Below are 19,975 nucleotides of genomic sequence, written 5' to 3'. Positions count from 1 at the left end.
AGAGCGGAGACTGTGAGCCAGGCCTTCTCGTCCAACATCAGTGTCTGACCTCACAAATGCGCTTCTGGAAGAATGGTCAGAAATTCCCATAAACACACTCCTAAACTGTTATGTGACAATCTGTTATCATGAAAAAGGAATCATAATTTTATACAGAAAACCACACAAGAGAGATAAAGAGAGAGAGAGGGACAGAGAGACAAATACAAAGAGAGACAGAGAGAGGAAGGTGAGAGAGAGAGAGACAGAAAGAGATACAGAGAAAGAGAGTGTGAGAAAGAAAGAGAGAGACACAGAAAGAGCGAATCTGCCAGCTGCACCATAACATGGTAGGCATGCACTAACCTGCTAGCCATAAATGAGAGTTGACAGACAGAAAGAGATAAAGACAAAGAGAGCAGGACAGAGAAGGAAAGAGAGAGAGAGAGAGAGACAGAGAGAGAGAAAGAGGAAGGTGAGCAGGAGAGACAGAGAGAGAGAGAGAAAGACATAGAGAAAAAGAAACAAAGAGAAAGACAGAAAGAATTTAGTTTTCTATTTGTTGTGTTCCATGTGTGTGTGGGTGTTTTTGTGATGTTCATTAGCTCTACTTGTGTGTTTAAAGGACAAACACACACACAAAAGGTTATTCTATCTCACACAAACACACCGAGGAGCCATAATTAACCCAAACTCCCTGCACAGAGTGGTTCAGTGAATGTGGTGTTGAATGTGTGTAGGTGTATAAGTCTGTGTACATCAGAGAAGACGCTGTAGAAGGACAGAGTGCCGGCCGGACAGTCCACATACACTCCTACTCTCTTGGAGGGAGGAGCAGAGAGACCTTTGCTGTTATTATTGTGACGGACAATATAATTGTAATCAGAGCACTCCAGACTCCAGGACTTTTCACTGTGTCCAAACCCACAGTCAGCACTGCGTCCTTTCCTGCCGATTGTTTTATATGTGACGGCTATGCGAGCTGCACCCCCGCTCCACTCAGCCTCCCAGTAACAGCGTTCAGTCAGACTCTCTCTACACAGAACCTGATACCACTGATCAAATCTCTCTGGATGATCAGGATACGACTGTGAGGATCCCACATTAGCCACCTTTCTGTTCCTGTCAGACAGCGAGAGACGTCTGTGTGCTGTATTTGGATCCAGAGTGACCTCACAGGAATCTGCGCACAAGAAGGTAGATTAGTGTGTGTGTGTGTGTGTGTGTGAGAGAGAGAGAGAGAGAGAGAGAGAGAGAGAGAGAGAGAGAGAGAGAGTGTGTGTATGTACTTACATTTCTTCACCCCTGGTTTGATTCTGATCTCACCTCCATGTTCCACTCTAAACACACAAACACACACATTACTATATTCATTCATCAATGTTCTCACCTCTCTCTCTATTTCTCTCTCTCTGTATCTCTCTCTTTCAGTCAAATTCTAATAGCTTTATTGTCATGAATTGCATTAAAAGAATAAAATATTTATATCCATGTGTATGTACATGTGCACGAATAAATATTTATGTTTAGTGATTATTTGATTATGTAAATGTGTTAATTATTGTGTGCGTAACAGTTGTAAACATATTTATCGGATAGTTTAACACATTCAGGTGTCTCTCCTAAACACGTGCATCGGATTTTCAGTTTGAATAACTTTCTCTTCAAATGATGGATATCAGTTTTAATTGAACTATATATTTGTTTAACTGATGAAACTTTATTGGTCCAGTTATTGATTTATTGTTTTTGATGTGTTTTGTGGATCATTTGAGCTGTGTTGTTGAGAGTGTGAACTGGGCTGTGTTTTGAAGGTGATGTTTATCTCTGAGGGGTCTGTGGGGGTCTAAGGGGGTCTGTTTCTGGGTGTGTGCAGTTGCTGAGACACGCTGTGTGGTGGTCTGACTCTAGATGTGTCTGTGATCAGTGAGAGTGGAATTTTAAAGCTCTTTGTAGTGGGGGGGGGGTTGACTGATATGTTTTTTTAGGGCTGATACTAATTATTAGTAACCATGATAACTGATATTTGGGGCCTATATTCATTTACCATAAAGTTAATCTTCATAGAGTGGAAATGTTCAACTCTAAATGTAACTCTTACAACTTACAGTAAATGAATATAAAAACATAAATAACACAATGATTTGCGCCTTAGACTGTATAGACTGCAAAAACAGTATCTTGTAACAGTTTAACCTTATCTTAAACTGTAAATAACTTGCTTTCGATTATGTTTATATGAAAAACTCAACAAAGAGGCTCAAAAACTAAATAAAAAAATATACAAATATATGATTTTTACACACTTAAGAGAGAAAGACTAGATGCAGACTGAAAACTGGATAAAGCCTTCACTTTTGGGAAGCTCTTAAGCTGGTTATGTTTTCAAAAAAAGTCGGGAGTGTTTTGGCTGAAAGCAACAGAGCAACCAAAGAAAAGATAATTCCTAAATTAGCTTTGCTATCCTGAAAGGAGAAATGTGAAATTGCACAATAATTACAAAATAAATTGGATGACATGTAAAAATTAAAAGCCAAGGGAGCTTATGTACTTTCTAGATAAAAATGGTTAGAGGAAAGGGAGCAAAATTCAGCTTAATTCTTCAGATTGGAGAAGGTTAACTGTTACTATGCAAAGAAGACACCATGTATAAATAGCATCCAGAAACACCGCTGTTTTCTCTGGGCCTGGGCTCATTTAAGATGGACTAAGGTGGAGTGGAAAAGTGACCAGTGGTTCAACAAATCGAAATTCTTTTTGGAAACATGGATGCCGCGTCCTCCAGCCTAAAGAGATCTGGCTGTTCAAAAGACATGATCCATGATGGTATGGGGTGCTCTGAAGGCACCATTAATGCTGAATGATACATACAGGTTTTAGCAACATATACTGCCATCCAGATGATGTCTTCTTCAGTCAAGGCCTTGATTATTTCAGCAAGACAATGCCAAATACCTTCTGCACATATTACAACTGCATGGCTCTGTAGTAAATGAGTCCAGGTGCTTAACTGGTCTGCCTGCAGTCCAGATCTGTCTCGAACTGAAAACATTTGGCACATCATGAAACAAAAAATACAAAAAAGAAGACCCCGAACTGTTGAGCAGCTGAAATCCATCAAGCAAAAATGGGAAAACACTTCCCTCTCAAAACTACAGCAATTGGTCTCCTCAGTTCCCAAGTGCTTACAGTGTTGTTAAACAAAGAGGTGATGCAACAAAGTGGTAGACATGCCCCATCCCAACTTTTTAAAAATGTGTTGCAGGCATCAAATTAAAAAAAAAACTTTCTTAGTCTCATGTAAAAACAATTTCAACAAATCTTGTGGATGTTTCAAAAGCATACGTTATATGAAACAAGTGTGGATCTGATTTAGATGTATTTTTCTTTCAATAAATCATATGGTATTTTTTTTTTATCCTGACACAATGTAAACCTTGAGTCACATATTATACATTACATACATTGTTAAGAGATGCTATATAGTGCTAGATACTTCAGAAAAAATATGTGCATTTAAATTAATAATTACCTTTGTATTTTAATTTTTTCTTTCCTAAGGTGGAGACGATATTAGAACTGGTTCACAACCAGAAAGAGAGCATGAAACACCTTGAAGTTCAGGAAGAGGTCCAGGTACAGCTTTGTTGTGTTTTCAGCCTGTTAAAAGTTGACTATGTTGCTGATGGGTTTTAATTTTTAATTTAATGGCCATTTGATTAGACCTTTGATTTATTGGATACTTTTGTAGACAATGTGGGCTTTTCTACAGAGCAGCAATATAATAACTAGAAAATTAGACCCTTAATCTGGAAAATATTGTTACGATTCCTTAAGTAGTGGCATCATGGGATAGTATTGTAAAGAATAAACCTTGGCAAAGGGTGTGGCCCCTGCCACTTAGGTACCTCCTTTCCAAAAAAGTGAGAGAAGTTATGCTTAAATTAATCCATAGGTTCTGTCCAGCAAAAGCTTTTCTTAAGAGATACAATCCTGATATTGACTGCTCTTTATATGAAAATACAACTGAACACATTATCTCTCTGTTTAGGCAGTGTGTACATACAAGCAAGTTTTGGTCTGGTCCATTGATATTTGTTTAGATTCATTTCATTAATGATTTCCTTTTTGCTTTAAAGATGTCTTTTTGGTACCTTTCATTATGAGAAAGAAATGAAGTGAAATATTTTACAATAAATCTTATTTTCTTAGTTGATAAATATTATAAATTGAAAGTGAGTGGGGCCAAACGTTTCTTTTCTGTTTTCAAAAATGAACTTCATATATATATGGTTACTGTACACTGCTTGAAATGCCTAGTTAAGCTAAAGATACAGTGCTGTTATATACAAAGTTTATGGCTCCAAAAGGCTAAAAAGGATCCCTCCTTCCAAATTTTTAGACCCCTGGCCTCAATGTTGTTGTGTATTGTTGTTTAATGTGTTGTGTAGTGTAATAAAAAAGTGGGCTGAGTACTAGGCCACACACCACTGGCGAATTGCTGCAGTCTCCAGGTGGGGTTTTAAGAGTAAGAGGAAAAGTGAAATTTTAATTATATTATTATGCTTTTTATTGGTTGGGGATGTTAATCAGTGCCCAGGCCCTGAGAAGACCATGAAGCAGAGAAGTGTTAGCAGCACCACAGACATAAACTGCATGTACATGGAAAATAAGCAGGAACCTTACATTGGCAAAGCTCAATTATCAGCATATGAGAGTGATAAATTATCGGCACATCTTCAAACACAAAGGAATATGGAGAGGGGAAGCAGCGCAGACCAAGGTGCTTGGAGGGGTCAATAACGCAGATGATCTCAAGCCTAAATTGGAACGACAGGAGAGCTGGTGTTGGGCCACTACCAATAAAGTACACGTGTGATCCCCGCCAGGATCCTTTTACTTTTGGAGAGAAAAGCTGCAGAGGAAGACATTTTTCATTTTGGTAATATATTTGTAACAAGAGTACTGCATATCCTTCATTGAAATGTGCTGAGACTCCTACCCAAGTTTCATGAAATTCGTCTACTCTCTGTTCAAAGTAAGACAGATATTTTATGTTTTTCTGAAACTTGGCATGAGTTATTTACTTTGAGATTAGAAAACTACACTATTATTAGAAAGATTGAAATAGGAATAGGGTGCGGTTTGTGTATATGTGTGATTGGCTATTGATTTGAACATTATAGATGATTTGCATCATAATAAATTAGAGGTGGTCTGGACAGATTTTATTTTCCCCAAAAGTAAGCCAATTTTGGTTGGAGGACATTATAGGCCTTCAAAAGTGTTTTATGAACTGTTAGCGGACATATGTACAAATAATTTCACAAATTTGGAGAGCACTGTATTAGGTTATCTGAACAAGGAAATTCGGAAGAAAGATACTACTTTATATACATTGTTTATGAATTTCTGTGGGGAAACCAGTTTAACACAGCTGATATATGAACCAACATGTGTTACCAGTACTACTGAAACAATCATTGATTTGATTCTTGTTTCAAACAGGGAGTACAGAACTGTCTTTTCAGACACTGTGAACAAATTCCACATTTCCAATGTTACAAATTCAGTGACTAAAGCTCTGGCATTTGTGAATTAAAACCCCATCTTGTGCTTCCGGCCATGAATAAACACATCAAACTGCTGTTTAAAACAATAGAGGGGCAATAAAATAATAGCAAACATACGCATTTGATTTCAACTCCTGGATCATAGCGGAGCATATTTTGGCTGAGCATCAGCAACCTGAGTGGTTAAATTAAAACAGACAAACCAGTGACAAAGAAGGAGATATTATAATTGTTGATTGTGACAATGCTAATCCAAAAGACCACTGAATGGAGTGTGGTTACAAATGAATCACAAAAGCCTTTAAAACTAAAGAGACATCTCAAGACCAAACAATTACTCTCTTGAAAAAGCCAGGGAAGTATTTTCAGTGAAAATGCGATAGACTGCAGCTTCAAATCACAGTCCATGTCTACCTTGTACATTTCTATTCTTTTCCCCCCTTTGTTACATCACTACAGACATGTTTTTTTTAACATTTTATGTTTTTTAACATATCTTCAAATTTTGGAAATCTACTGACAACCAGAATGGCCGATCTGATCATTTTGAGGCCCTAATTTTCAGGTTTTTAGTGAGTGTTTAAGAAAAACAAAAAAAGTTGTATATAATAAGTTTATTTTAGTTTCCTGTGGGCCGCTATGCTTTGTAGTTATACATAGGTTGGCCCTGGGGTGAAAAAAAGGTTTTTCTGGTATAGAGCACACTTAGTATAACACAGTGCACAGTAATTATACTACAGTATTTAGTACAGTTACTATACTATAGTGTACAATTATTATAATGTACTGTATTATAGTGTACCATTATTATAGTACCACATACTGTACATTCACCATTCTACACTGAACAGTTGCTATACTTTAGTGTACAGTCATTGTGCTACAGTAAACTGTACAGAGACACTATTACTTAATATCTAGGATTAATATTCAGAAATACAAACACACACCTCTGAACAACACAGTTGTTCATACCTGAGTGTGTTGAGTGAGCAATGTCGATCATCGAGTCTAGCAGAGAGCAGCTTCACTCCTGACTCCCCTGGGTGGTTGTAGGTCAGATCCAGTTCTTTCAGGTATGAGGGGTTTGAACTTAGTGCTGAAGCCAGAGAAGAACAGCCTTTCTCTGTGATCATACAACCAGATAATCTGCAGAGAGAGGGAAGAAAGATGGAAATGGACAGAGACAGATTAAGAAAGGTGAAATATTAAACAGAAAAGAAAAATACTAACAATTGGCAGTTCCATAAACAATTTATTAACATTCAAAAAATCTCAAATGTAAAAAATCATCTCATTCTGAGCTCTTTCAGAGATCTCAGTAAAAACAGCCAGAGTTTCCACATTTTGGATTTAAAGTCATATATTAAAGGAGAGTGTTTTTGTTTTGACAATCGTAGGCCTTGATATAATTTTCACTGTTATTCTTTTCATTATAAAACCAACATTAACTCCAACGAATATACTTTGCAAATATTTCCTAATCAGTCTTCTTAGATTCATAAGAAGCAGCTTAAGACCATTACAGTAATCAATCCTGTTAGAAATGAATGCGTGGATGAGTTTCTTCAGGTCTGGTTTAGTCTCTGATCTTGCTGATGTTCTTAAGGTGATAAAAAGCTGATTTAGTAACTGCTAAGGGTTGTGTGCATGCGATATGATACAATCCTTTCATTTTCCTTTCCTTTTGGCTTTGGGGAAAATGGACAAATTGGACGTTGAGGACTTATTCAGGATGTAACTTGTAGTGATTTGGTAAGGTTAGCCAGACCTCAGCTGGATCTGGTGGTGCACCAGGATGATGCATCAGGAGGAAACAAAAAGCCACAGTCAATTACTTCTGCGGTGCTATATCTGGGTTTATAGGATGAACAGACAGATTAAGATTAGAAAGGAAGAGTAGCCTTGGCACGAAGAACAAAGTAGTGATATAGAGTGGTTAAGCAGGTGAGATCAGAAAGGGTCAAGTAATGTACTTGAGTCATCAGGTCCTACCCATTTAATTACTCTGTGTTTTGGTTGGTAGTAACACTCAGATATTGTGCCATTGTGTTAGTTAGGAGGTGGATGGCCCAAACACCTGATATTTATTTCTTGTTAAACAATGATTGTCAAGTTTTAACATTACATTCTAGTATTAACTAACAGAAAATCTACCTTAGTATCTCCAGTTTACAATGTGAACTCTTCAGTCCAGCAGAGAGGACCTCCACTCCTGAATCTTGCAGGTCATTGTTACTGATATCCAGCTCTTTCAGGCAACATTTTTCCAGTTTTAAAACTGATTTCAGATTTTCACAAGTCTTTTTTCCAAGATTACACAAAGCCAGTCTGCAAAGCAAGACAATAGATCTTACAATACAACCAAAAAGAGATTTTTTTTTACAAAAGTTTTAAATGTCATGTTTAAGTAACTCAGCTAAGATTTCACATATTTGTACATTACTGGGGTTGTTAGAATTCTGTAGCCCCAAGAAATATGGGGTAAAATTTTGTAAGTAATGAAATTAATATCTTGAGTTTAGAGTTAAAAATCGTTACCATTCAGAAAGCTAACCTGAGTATCTCCAGTTTACAGTGAAAACCCTTCAGTCCAGCACAGAGCAGCTCCACTCCTGAATCATACAGGTTATTGTTACTGAGGTCAAGTTCTTTCAGAGAAGAGTTTTCCTGTTTTAAAACTGATTCCAGAACTTCACATGTTTTTACTCCAAGATCACAAGAATCTAATCTACACAGGGGGAATAAATACACACATAAAGAAACAAGAAAAAACAAGAAAAAAGATCATGTGGGATAGCATAATGACTTAGCTCAGTAAAGGGTGGTAATCTTTGGAGTGCTTTGGATCTCTAGGTGTGCACTGAAGTGTTAACAAACAACACAGCATATCAGAGTTAGATGTGACCACAAACATAGATGACAGCATTATTGAAGAGCAAAATAAACAACTAGAATCAAACTCTAAAATGCAATGACGGTGTAAAGAACATGGTGTGTGAAGAAACAGACACACACAAGTATGAATAAAAGTAATGCACAGATGAAAATGAGCTCTGTCAAAGTGATGAAAAGACCAAAAAGCCACACCTCTATGCTGTTCATTTTAAACAGCCTGCTAAATAAGGTTAAATAATATGTACATGCAACATTTTATTTTCTTTGCTGTTAAAACAATGGATCATTACAGCGCATTCATAAGTCTTTAGGCTACAAAAGAATACATTTTCCACTGTCTGAACTGACTTTTTCCAAGACTGTGACTTACCATCTGAGCAAATAAATTATAAAAGATACAACTGAATTTTTACTAATAACATTTTGTGCTAATTATTTTTAGATATCCCCAGGCCTGCAGTAAATATGTCTGATATGTAAGTCTGTAAGTATGTTATATCTTCTACATCTGTAAGAGAGCACTCTGCAAAATACCAAATTTCCCCATATTATCAATAGTGTTATAAATCAGTTGTCCTAATAATATTACAGAGTAAAAATAAATGTCTATTTCAGTTTTGTAAACCAGATGCCTTAGCTTGAATTTGACATATTTATTTGAATGCCAATCAAAAGAAAGTCAATCAAAGAATGCCAATCAAAGAAAGTCAAATCAAAGAATGCCAATCAAAGAATGCCAATCAAAAGAAAGCAGCTCTCAGCCACATAAACACTTCAGCCCTGATGTGTCCAGAGATATGAAGTTTATTGCATTGCACCAGTATGTAGTGCTGTACATACATGGTAGATTGTACATAAATCAATATGTACCAAAAAAGAATTGTAAGTACTACACAATTACCTAATACATTCCAAATAATTCTTTTAATGTACCAGTAAGTACTACTGTAAATACCTGATAGTTTCACAAAAATTACTATACACTTGCAAAGTATGTAATGGAAATTCAACAGTTACTACATATTTACCTATTAAACACCAGGTGCTTACTGTACCATAAAATAAAATTCTACCCACTGAGGTATTTAGATTATTTTATTAGCCTGCATCTATTAAAGGATTAGAAATACATACAACCATACCAAAGACCAATATTAGTGCACAGTTTATACAAATTATTTCGAGTTAAATGATTAATTTCATAAATTTATTTTCTGAATGGGGCCAACAGTGAAGCCATTTAAAATAAAAACTGGGAAAACACTGCAGCTTAGATATTTGAACTTCTTTTAAGAATGTTTAAAATATTGAACTGAAAATGATACTTACAGAGCTCGTCTTGTGTTTTTCACCACTGGCAGTAGTCTGTTCAGTCCTTCCTTTGATGGCCTATATTTCTTCAGCTCAAACTTCTCTTGAGTCTCCTCTGATATCAGCAACACAAACATCAGAGCTGACCACTGTGGAGATGAGAGTTCTTGTGTTGAGAAATTTTCTGAGTTCAGGTGTTTCTCGATTTCAGTCGTCAGGGAATTGTCTTTCAGTTCACTCAGACAGTGGAGGAGATTTATGCTTCTGTCAGATGACATTTCCTCATGCAGTTTCTTCTTGATATAGTCGGCTGTGTCCCTAACACTCTCTACTTTGATCTTCAGATTTGGTAGAAGTTCAGTTAGGACATGGTGACTGTCCACCAGTAAGAGGCCGAGCAGGAAACGGAGAAAAAGGTCCAGGTGTCCATTTTCACTCTGCAAAGCTCTTTCCACGGCACACTTATGGAGATCTGTTATTCTCTTATTGCTCCATTTAAGCTTGTTCCAGAATGTCTTCTCTTTAAATGCATTCCTTTTCTTGTTGCAGTGTGAGTGATACACATATAAAGCTGCAAGGCTTTCCTGAACACTCAGATGCACAAAACTGAAAATGTTCCTCTCAGAAATTCCCTCCTGCTGATTGAAAATCTGTGTGCACACTCCTGAGAACACAGTGCCATCACTGAAATCAATACCACATTTCTTAAGATCATTTTCATAGAAAATCAGAGTACCACTCTCAAGATTACAGAAGGCCAGTTTACCCAGCTTCAGAATGATGTGCTCAGCATCAACAGTTCTGGTTTTCTTACTGTATTTCTTTTTCATTAAGTTTTTCTGCTGCAGCAGGAAGCTTATGTACATTCCTGTTAGGGTTGTGGGGATTTCCTTATTGCTATCTTGACCCATCAGAGGCTGAAGCACAGTGGCAGAGATCCAGCAGAACACTGGAATTTGACACATGATGTGGAGAGTCCTTGATTTCTTTATGTGTGAAACAATTTTCATTGCCATATCCTGATTATAGCATTTGCTGAAGTATGCCTCCTTTTGTTCATCAGTGAATCCTTGTACTTCTGTCACCAGGTTGATGTAGTCCCTGGGAATCAGACATGCTGCTGCTGGTCGGCAAGTTATCCAGATGAGAGCAAAAGGAAGCAGATTTCTGTTGATAAGATTTGTGATCAGTGATCCCACTGAGGTCTTCTCATTGATATCTTTTACTTCCTCTCCGTCTTCAAAGTAAAGAGGAAAGCGGCACTCATCCAGCCCATCAAAGATAAACAAAACTTTACCATCATCCTCTGGAAGAGACTTCAGTTCAGTTTTTGAAGAAAAAAAACAGTGATTCAGTAGTTCAATCAAACTGAACTCTTTATGTTTCTTTAGATTCAGTTCACGGAAGGGAAGAGGAAAAATGAAGTGTATGTCCTGGTTCTCTTCTTCCTTCGCCCAGTCAAGTATGAATTTGTTGACTGAGACAGTTTTGCCCACTCCAGCAATTCCCATTGTCAACACTTTTCTGTTCCGTCTATTGGTACCAGGCTGGACCTTGAAAAGGTCTCTGCATTGGACACACATTTTCTCACCAGCAGGTCTGTTGGAAGACATTTCCATTTGCATCACTTCATGTTCATAAATGACTCCTCCGCTTTCATTCTGCACCATAATGAGATCAGTGTAGATATCCTCCAAGAACTTCGTATGGCCTGTCTGTGAATTCCCAATTAGTATACTTTCATATCGCTGTCTGAGGATGGACATCATCTGGGTGCAGTGCTGTTGATCTTCTATGAGAGACACAAGAAACAAGTTATTTCTGATGAGGTAAATCAGTTTATTAAAGGTGAGAATTACTGCAGTTAATCCTAGGGTAGTGTTTGTCATCATTACAAAGAACATGAAACAACAAAACTGCATTGTCTTATACTTCACTTTATTGTATATGACTATCATAAATCTAATGGCACAAATTAGCAAAAAGAGAGAGAATTAAGGTTTATTTCTCAAAATATATGCTCAAATGTTATTGGCTTAAACACCATTGTCCAATGGTCCAAAGGACTGGCATAAAAATGGTTAATCTCGGGGACATAGCCAGTCAAGCTCAGTGTAGTTTGGCTCACGGACAGTCAAAGTAAGGCCGTTTCCCCTGGTTTATTCATGCATTCTTTCTTTTCTTCATTTTAAATCAGTTCATCATTTTTGTGCGATTTATTATTTTTCTCCAGCACAAGAAAACCTATTTTCATCTGAACATTTTTTGAATAAAGCAAAGAGATTTTTGGACTGTTTTGACTTTATTCTGGCCCAGCAGGACTCTTAGTATGATATATATGATTCATAATTTTGTTTATGCCCACCCTGGATTTTGTGGATGGTACTTCACTGTTTGTTGACCCCAATATATGATGGAGAGCTTGTTCAACAGTTTCTTTCACTACGAGTATTTAACACACATATTATAAGGTAACATACGTGTCAAGCTCCAGTCCTTGTGGGCCAAACACTGCAGATTTCAGCACACTGCCTCATTAAATACACTTGATTAAACTGATCAGCTAATTAGAAAGACCTTCATGAACTAAATTCAGAGCGTTAGATGAGGATACACGCTAATCTCCGCAGAACTTTGGCCCAGAAGGTCCCCAGTTTGACATGCCTCAGTTAACATATACACACCTTACACTTATTTTAAATGTATGAATATTTAAATATTTCAGTATTTTAAATCAGAAACTTCAGTTGTCAGAGCATGTCCATTAATTATTTTTAAAGCTATAATTGAATACATGTTTTACACCATAGTGAATGTTACAACTGTGTATTTTATTTGGCTGTTTGACTTTTATATATGTGTATGTTTAAATATTTTAATTCATCTGCTTTGTGGTTGCAATTTTGTACTGGGTCACCCCTGAAAATGTGGACTTGGGTCTCAGTGGGTCCTCACTATAATACATACATAAATATATAGATACATACATACATACATACATAAGTAAATTAATAAATAATATGACATAACTATGATATAAATGTAAGTGTGTATATGTGAGAACATGATATAAATTTAAGTGTGTAAGGGGCAATTAACAGATTATGCTTGTAGAATGCAAACCCCATATTTAGGTTTTTATTTAGACTACTTGTAACACTGTTGGCCAAATCAGCCTGCCATAACCTGGCTGCAGTAGCTGTTTAGTTCAGACTACAACCTGCATAGTTAGAGATGTTACTGTTTAAAAGATAAATTAATGCTAGTTTAATTTTAAGACATGAGAGAACTCAGTGTTACCTGGCATGTTAGTGGTATAGTATCAATTAGCATAATTCTGTAAAAAACTGGTAGTAAATCCATGATTTTTCAGTAATCAGGAAGGAAAATGTCACACATTCTTCTGTATCTGAAAACTACACTTCCCAGAACTCTCTTGGAGATCACGTAACTGCTGATTAGCCAACAACAACCAATCAACGCTCTCCCCCACCTGAATACTAATCTGTTATACCTGTTTTGCTTGTCGCATTAGTCAGTTAGTTATAAGCCCAGGCTTTTAGCTTAGCAATTTGCGAGGTATTGCTTCATTTCCTTGAGCTACTGAGCTTTCCATATTGTTTTTGCATTTTGTGTATCTGGACTTTTTTTTTAGATTTTTGACTCTGATTTCTGCCTTTGCCCTTTTGATCTTGGTTGCCTGACTCTGTCATGCTTTTCAATGTCTTTTTGGATTGTTTTGGATCTGACCTGTGCATGTTTTTTTGGCTACAAACTTGGGTCACGTTTCAAACAGTAAAGCCTCTTCTTTTACCAACATCCGCGAGCATCTGTGCTGTTGTGTTGCGATATAACCAAGAAAAAAAGTAGACAAGCACACAAACGAAAAAAGAAAGTGGTAAATGTAAATCATGTGAAAATAGTACATTAAAATAGCGACAATTATATATATGTAACAAACATGACTAGGATGTTGGCTGTGTTGTGTGAATTAACGTCTCATTTTGTGGCTTAAATGGTGGCACAGAGTCTTTTGACCACATGGACATGTATGCTGGCAAAGAGGCAAAGCTGCCTAGCATGTGTTAGATTGATAAATATGATAAACATTCATTACAGTGTGCAGAAGTGTGTTCTCTGTAGCGGATGTGTTAACTTCTTTTCCCTTAGAACATAAACAAAACGTCATTTGGCTTGTTTATGTGGCCAAGAACATAAAGAATTAAAAAAGTTGTCATGTACAATAACTTGTACATAATTGTAGTTTGTACTATTGTTTTTAGTGTTATTCTTATATTTTCAGTTTTTCTTTTTTCTCTATTTTCTGCATTTTTTATTCTAAGATTATATTAAGATTATATTTGGTGAATGAAGGAACAGCAAAGTAAGAATTTCATTGTACAGCGTAACTGCCTGTTTCTGATGTGCATATGACAATAAAACTCTTGAATCTTGAATCTAAGGGTAACTTATGGGCTTGAATCGTAAGTAAGCAGCAGGTGCTTAAACCACTTGTTTCAAACTGTAAGCAAAGCAGGTTTTCAATGACGTCTGGTACATCTGGCATTCCTACCAAAGTGAATGACTCTTGAGAGAATATGAAAAATCAGGACTGATATAGAACCGAGAAAACTGCCCTAACAGACTCCCTGAATTCTGCATCTTGATTATAGTCTCACCGGTTTATTTCCTATGGTTGGTCAGATCTAACTAGTAACAAAAACTGTACTAGTCAAATAGTTTACATGAATTTTATGGCCTGGAAGATTCTTGGAATGCATTAAAGCTCACAGTAATCAGACAAATGAAACTATATTTTTTAATAAAAATAGAAAATAAAAACTGTAGGTCAATGTCCACACTTTTAAGCACCTGGTTGAACCCACACTATTCAGGGAGTAAAATATTTTTATGTAAATGCTCTTGGTCAGTGATCTGTAGTGTTTGTAGTGTTGAAATGTAGTGTTTATTGTATGGTAAATGGGAGTAAGAAAGAGGCAAATAGGGGTGTAAAGCTTCTGACTTTCTGAGGTTTAGAATGTGTTACTGTACCAGTTAGAGGCACAGTTAGCACTGCTGGGCACCAGGAATGGGAGGTTTCTATATGTGAGTGCACTCAGTCAGATGAGGCACCTGAACCTGCTTTACCAAAATCATATTCATGTTATCCCTCATAATAAAGGCTGTCTTGATCTTCTTGAGGAGAAAAACTGAGTACAGTTCTTTGTTTGTTCTGGTGTGTTATCTGGGGTTACACATACAAAGGTTATCACACTGGTGCTGAAACCAGTGATCTCAAAAAACAAAGAACTTTCTAAACTTTTGGCTTTTTTCCTGATCCTCACATTCCAGATTGTAATAATCACTAATGCAGAGAATCTGAACATTTTCAGGACATCCATTGTATAGGCCGTGATGTTGAAGCTGAAACTGTATTCCACTAGTAAAGGTGACAGTGATGATATCCTGAGTTTACCTGCAGTAAGAGCACAAGAGTCTCCAGTCTGGGCTGCTGTGGAGGAGGCTGCCTTTCTCTGACCAGTTACATCTTCACTTCTTTTTTCACCTGAGAGTGGAGAGTAGAAAGAAAAAACAGAAAAAAAATCGATTTTAGTAACGATTATTTAGCTGGGTCAATAGAAACATCAATATCCCTTGACTCCTGCCAGCTCCTTATGCTGAACAGAGAAAACACAATCATGTGTAGTGCATAGAGGATCATGCAGAAATCAGCAGATTTGTTTGTCATTTTAGCCGATCTGCGTAACTCCTGGTCTGAAAACAAGTCTCACTCCTGTCCTGGCACCGTACATGATGGTTACCTCACCATTGACTTAATACCAATTATAATATTACATATAAAGTGTGCCCAAAGAGAAGAGGACGGACCCCAGCTTGGTTCAAAAACTTTGTGATATTGTAACATATTCAAAAATGTTACAGTGTATTTCTGCCTGTTCTTGTCCACAAAATACACTTTCCGTAAACCAGGAAAAGGACCATCCAGATTGTTACCAGCATACAGTTTAAAATCCACTGTCTGTCATGGTATCGGGGATCTTTTAGTGGGCTACTTGCATTCTGTGAAAACACCAGTACGGATGTATACACTTTAGAGCAATGTATACTGCTTTCTTGATGATATCTTTTTCAGGGACGCCCATGCCTAGTTCAAGGTGACAACATTAAGCCACATTCTGCATGTGTTACATCAGCATGGCTGCGTAATCAGAGAGTGTAGCTGACTAGACTGACCTGCTTGCAGTCCAGACTTGTCTCTGATTTAAAATGTGTCACATTATTAATCTCAAAATACAACAAAGAAAGCTCCATATGGTTGTGCAGCTAAAGACATGTTTAAGAGAATGATGGCAAAACATTCTGCTGTCAAAAATGGATCAGTTTGGGTCTTCAGTCCCTAAATGATTATTAGGGTTTTAAAAAGAAAAGGTGATGTAACACAGTGATAAACATGCTCCTGTCTCAACTTTTTGGAAATGAGCAGGCACCAAATTTGAAATGAGCATATTTACAAAGAGCAGTGATGTTTTTATTGTGTTTTTATACTGTTTTTAATTTAATACAGATCAAATACAATTTACTAATCTGTGTTTTATGTTTTTATTAGCATTTCACAAACTGTCTCGGCTTTTTTGGGGATTGGTTTTATAAACGCTTGTGTGCAACAGCAGGGTCAGTAAGAGCCCTGGCAAGATTACAGAGACTCCTCTCATCCTAGACATCACCTCTTCCACCCAACTCCGACAGACTCTGGCCCGTTAAGTCCAGCACAACTAGACATTTTAACAGCTTTCCCCCCAGAGGGGTAGCATTTATTAACTGCAGTATTAAACTGAATCTCACAAACCCCCCTTACAGTGGCCTATAACTATATTTTTCTACACCATTACTGCTTCATTACTGCTTCATTACCGTCTTCGAGTTTGGTCCTCAGTTCCTCAGCCAGGTGGTTCTGGTTTATCTTCTTCAGGATAGCCAGTGTGATCTCTACAGCTCCAAGTCCATATCTCTGCACCATCTTATCCACAGTGTCAGGTCTGTCTGCCTTCTCCAGAAGAGCCCGTTGGATGGGGGTGAATCCTTTCACACCTCTAATCAGATGCCACTGGAATGTTTTCAGGTCGTCTTGCACCAAGTTTTCAAGAGTGTCCAGCAACACTTCTGGAATGTTTGCCATCTTCTATAGCTGGAAATGAAGACAGACAATAGAATGATGTATAATAGAGGGTTCTGGTGACTAAAAAGAAAAAGCTGAACATGTACTACAGGAGAGCTACAGAACTACAGGTGTCCTTCAGCGGCAAGACCATTTCTTGTTTAAAGGAATCTGCTGAATGCAATTAATGTGGGCCAGTTCACTTTGTTTTTCACTAGGGCCTGACCAATATGGAAATTTTGTGACCAGATCCAATTTACACTTAACGTATTTAAGTTAAATCATTTCATCAGATTTTTCAACCGTTCTTTCCACTGAAAAAGGTTAGAACAAGCTTTTTTTAATGTTCATGTTATATGCTTTTTTTTGGGGGTTCATAAATGCACATCTGTGAAGGATCTGCTGAATTATATGCGTTATATGTAATATTATGTTCAGTGTTATGTGTTATAACATGTATGTGATCTGTGTATGTTTTATGTCAGCTCTACCTGGGAGGACAATGGGAACATTGTGAACAGTTATTCCTGGCTGCCCATGTATAGTTTAAGAACAGGTGTTGCTTCTGTATCCAATTGGCAATGGTGCCAGAGCCAGCCTATATAAAAACGCCCATTTTCTATGTTGAACGGGTCAGCTTGCCGTCTGTAACCTGTGCACACAACGAAGAAACAGAGATCAATGCTACAAGGCTGGCCTTCTGGTCCTGATTCTAAAGAAAGAGGGGCCTAAAAATTGTACACTTGGCTAAGCTTTCAAACCATCTGTGGGAGATTGTAAGTTTAAATCACAGCAATACTAGAAACACTAGCTTTTGGAAAAAAAACCTGCTTGTTATCGATGCATAATTGGTGGTAATTTTTGCTGAATCCAATAAAACTGCAATTTTTTTATTGGTTTCAGTAATTTAACAGTATTGCAGAGTTACAATACGTTACAGCATTTCATTGCATTTTGCTGTAAAGTCTGGGAGCTAATGCCCATTTTTAACAGCTTATAACCTGGAAACATTATTTGTAAGCACTAACTGTGGGTAAGGCAGTGGCTATTAAGAATGAATTCCACTTTCGACTCAGAGCAGGTAAGCATGGCTTTGTTTTGTTCTTTACCTTGGTGTCATTCACAGTTTGATTCTTCCAGAGTGGTACTAGATATAACAGCAGTTCAACATTTTCCATACATATTCATTATAATCATATTAGTATGACCATCCAGCTGTGACTTTATCTAGAGACACCCTAAGACAAGTCTTTAGACCCACTCAACTCCTTGAGTCATGAAAACATGCCTTTAAGGCACATCTACAGACACAGACTGTCTTGACCATAGTAATATCCTAAGATGTCTAAAGATGTAGAATGTTGAATTTTCTAAATTCTGCATTGCTTCAAAATAATAATCAAATCCAGTGCTTTTAAATACCCTTTTATTGTAATTAAACCTTAACATTTTTTGTTCTTACAGTCATTTTATTCTTAAGTGAAGTTATGTTGCTTTATCAATGTATTATAATAATAATACTATGTAAAAAATACACATAAATTTCAGTAATAAAACCAAAAAAAAAAAAAGAAAAAGAGGAAAATCACTATTTAACAGTTTTTATTGCATTGCTAATCTGTTAAAATATTGTATAATTTATGGTGGTAATACAGCAACAACTAATAAATTTTATAAAAATAAGTAAAAGTATACAAAACAGGAGAGATTTAAACTTCAAATCCTTCAAAGAGAGTGACTAAGATTAACTAATACAGTAATTAAGATTAACTCAGAGGCTTAAAGGATTTAACCTTGAAAAAAAATTAAAGGTAACTAAGAGTTGTGTTGTTGGAAGTGACTTGCCTGCTTCCCAGGCCGTTTTGCGAGCATAACCTAAAATGTGTTACTCGTTAATGGGCAAAGAAATATTTCTACCCATATTCTGTGTTGTCTGAACTCACTGATGTGTCTAGCTAGAGACATTTTTTAAGAATATAATCAGTGTAATAACACCTTTACTGACATACTTAAGTGTGTGATTGTTTTGTAAAAATGGTAAAAAGAATGAAGAACTTGAACAGAACTGTGCACATGTTCAGGTCTTATTTTGATGAGTGGTGTTTGCGTTTGAATGGAGAATCAGAACTTCACCATCCTTTAAGCTCAAACTAGGCTGTTCATCGTCCTCTGCAGACAATGCCGTAAATTCCTAATGTGTCTGTACATTTGCTTGATAATTTGATTTGTTTCATAATGATGAAAAATAAAAAAAAAAACATCACTATCATAAACTTTGTTAGATAACAAAGCTCTGGTCTGGTTAGAAGTTTTCAGGGCTGCAGCTCCAGAAGCCCAGGCCAGGCCCTGTTCAGTGTCTGCTTCCTTGCATTACTGTTAGTTTAATCCCCCACAGAGTTGAACTAAAGGATCCATATATACAAACACACAGACCACCTTGAACTGTACAAGCATATTCCACATTACCATATTCATTCATATTCTCACTGAATATTCATACTTAATAAACTCACTCTGTGAAATCCAGCACAGTAAAAACAGCTCCTCTTCTCTGATGGCGTCAGCTTAAAGCTGTTTTCTTTCCGTTTAGCACAATGGAGAAGTTCGCCCTAAACTTGTACATACAGGCTGCTCAGCCAGAGAACTTGTAGAGAGGAGAATTCCCACTCTGCAATGTCATCTGGTTTTCTCAAACGCTAGAGGGCGCTCCCGAGCGAGTCCATAATGAATGGGTTGATATGGAGCATTTGAGCAAAATCATACTTTATAAATGCTTAAACATTTTTAATGTAAAAGAATACGATCATTTCCTGAACACAGAGCAGCATGAAACATTTTAACACCGCTGTTATATTTTAAGAGCTTTTAAACTCGAGTTATAGGAGTTTAAAACGGCGCCTCATGTACGTTCATGACGTACATGACGTTCATGAGCTGCTCCGCTCGCCAATCAATCATCACGCTCTAGCAGTAAAGCCCGCCTCCTGCTGCCCAAACCCCGTTTGCTGTAGAATAAAGGAAACATACAGGTGAGATT

At 37.0% G+C, this 19,975-nt stretch overlaps 1 protein-coding gene across 1 annotated transcript; it reads right to left on the bottom strand.

The window, feature by feature from the left end:
* LOC118803542 (NACHT, LRR and PYD domains-containing protein 12-like) lies at positions 1 to 19,567 on the bottom strand. The gene is made up of 10 exons (XM_036564032.1): positions 19,452 to 19,567; positions 17,430 to 17,590; positions 16,695 to 16,968; positions 15,238 to 15,327; positions 9,780 to 11,553; positions 8,110 to 8,283; positions 7,710 to 7,883; positions 6,528 to 6,701; positions 1,273 to 1,319; positions 1 to 1,162 (listed from the first exon to the last, which is right to left on the bottom strand). The coding sequence occupies exons 3-10, from the start codon at positions 16,957 to 16,959 to the stop codon at positions 663 to 665; spliced, it is 3,198 nt and encodes a 1,065-aa protein (XP_036419925.1). The 5' UTR covers positions 16,960 to 16,968; positions 17,430 to 17,590; positions 19,452 to 19,567; the 3' UTR covers positions 1 to 662.
* Positions 19,568 to 19,975: the final 408 nt, after the last annotated feature.

The sequence above is a fragment of the Colossoma macropomum genome, unplaced genomic scaffold (genome assembly GCF_904425465.1).
Source record: "Colossoma macropomum unplaced genomic scaffold, Colossoma_macropomum, whole genome shotgun sequence".
Classification (NCBI taxonomy): Eukaryota; Metazoa; Chordata; class Actinopteri; order Characiformes; family Serrasalmidae; genus Colossoma; species Colossoma macropomum.
Note: the sequence above shows the minus strand (reverse complement) of the source record. Positions and strands in the feature narration are given on the sequence as shown.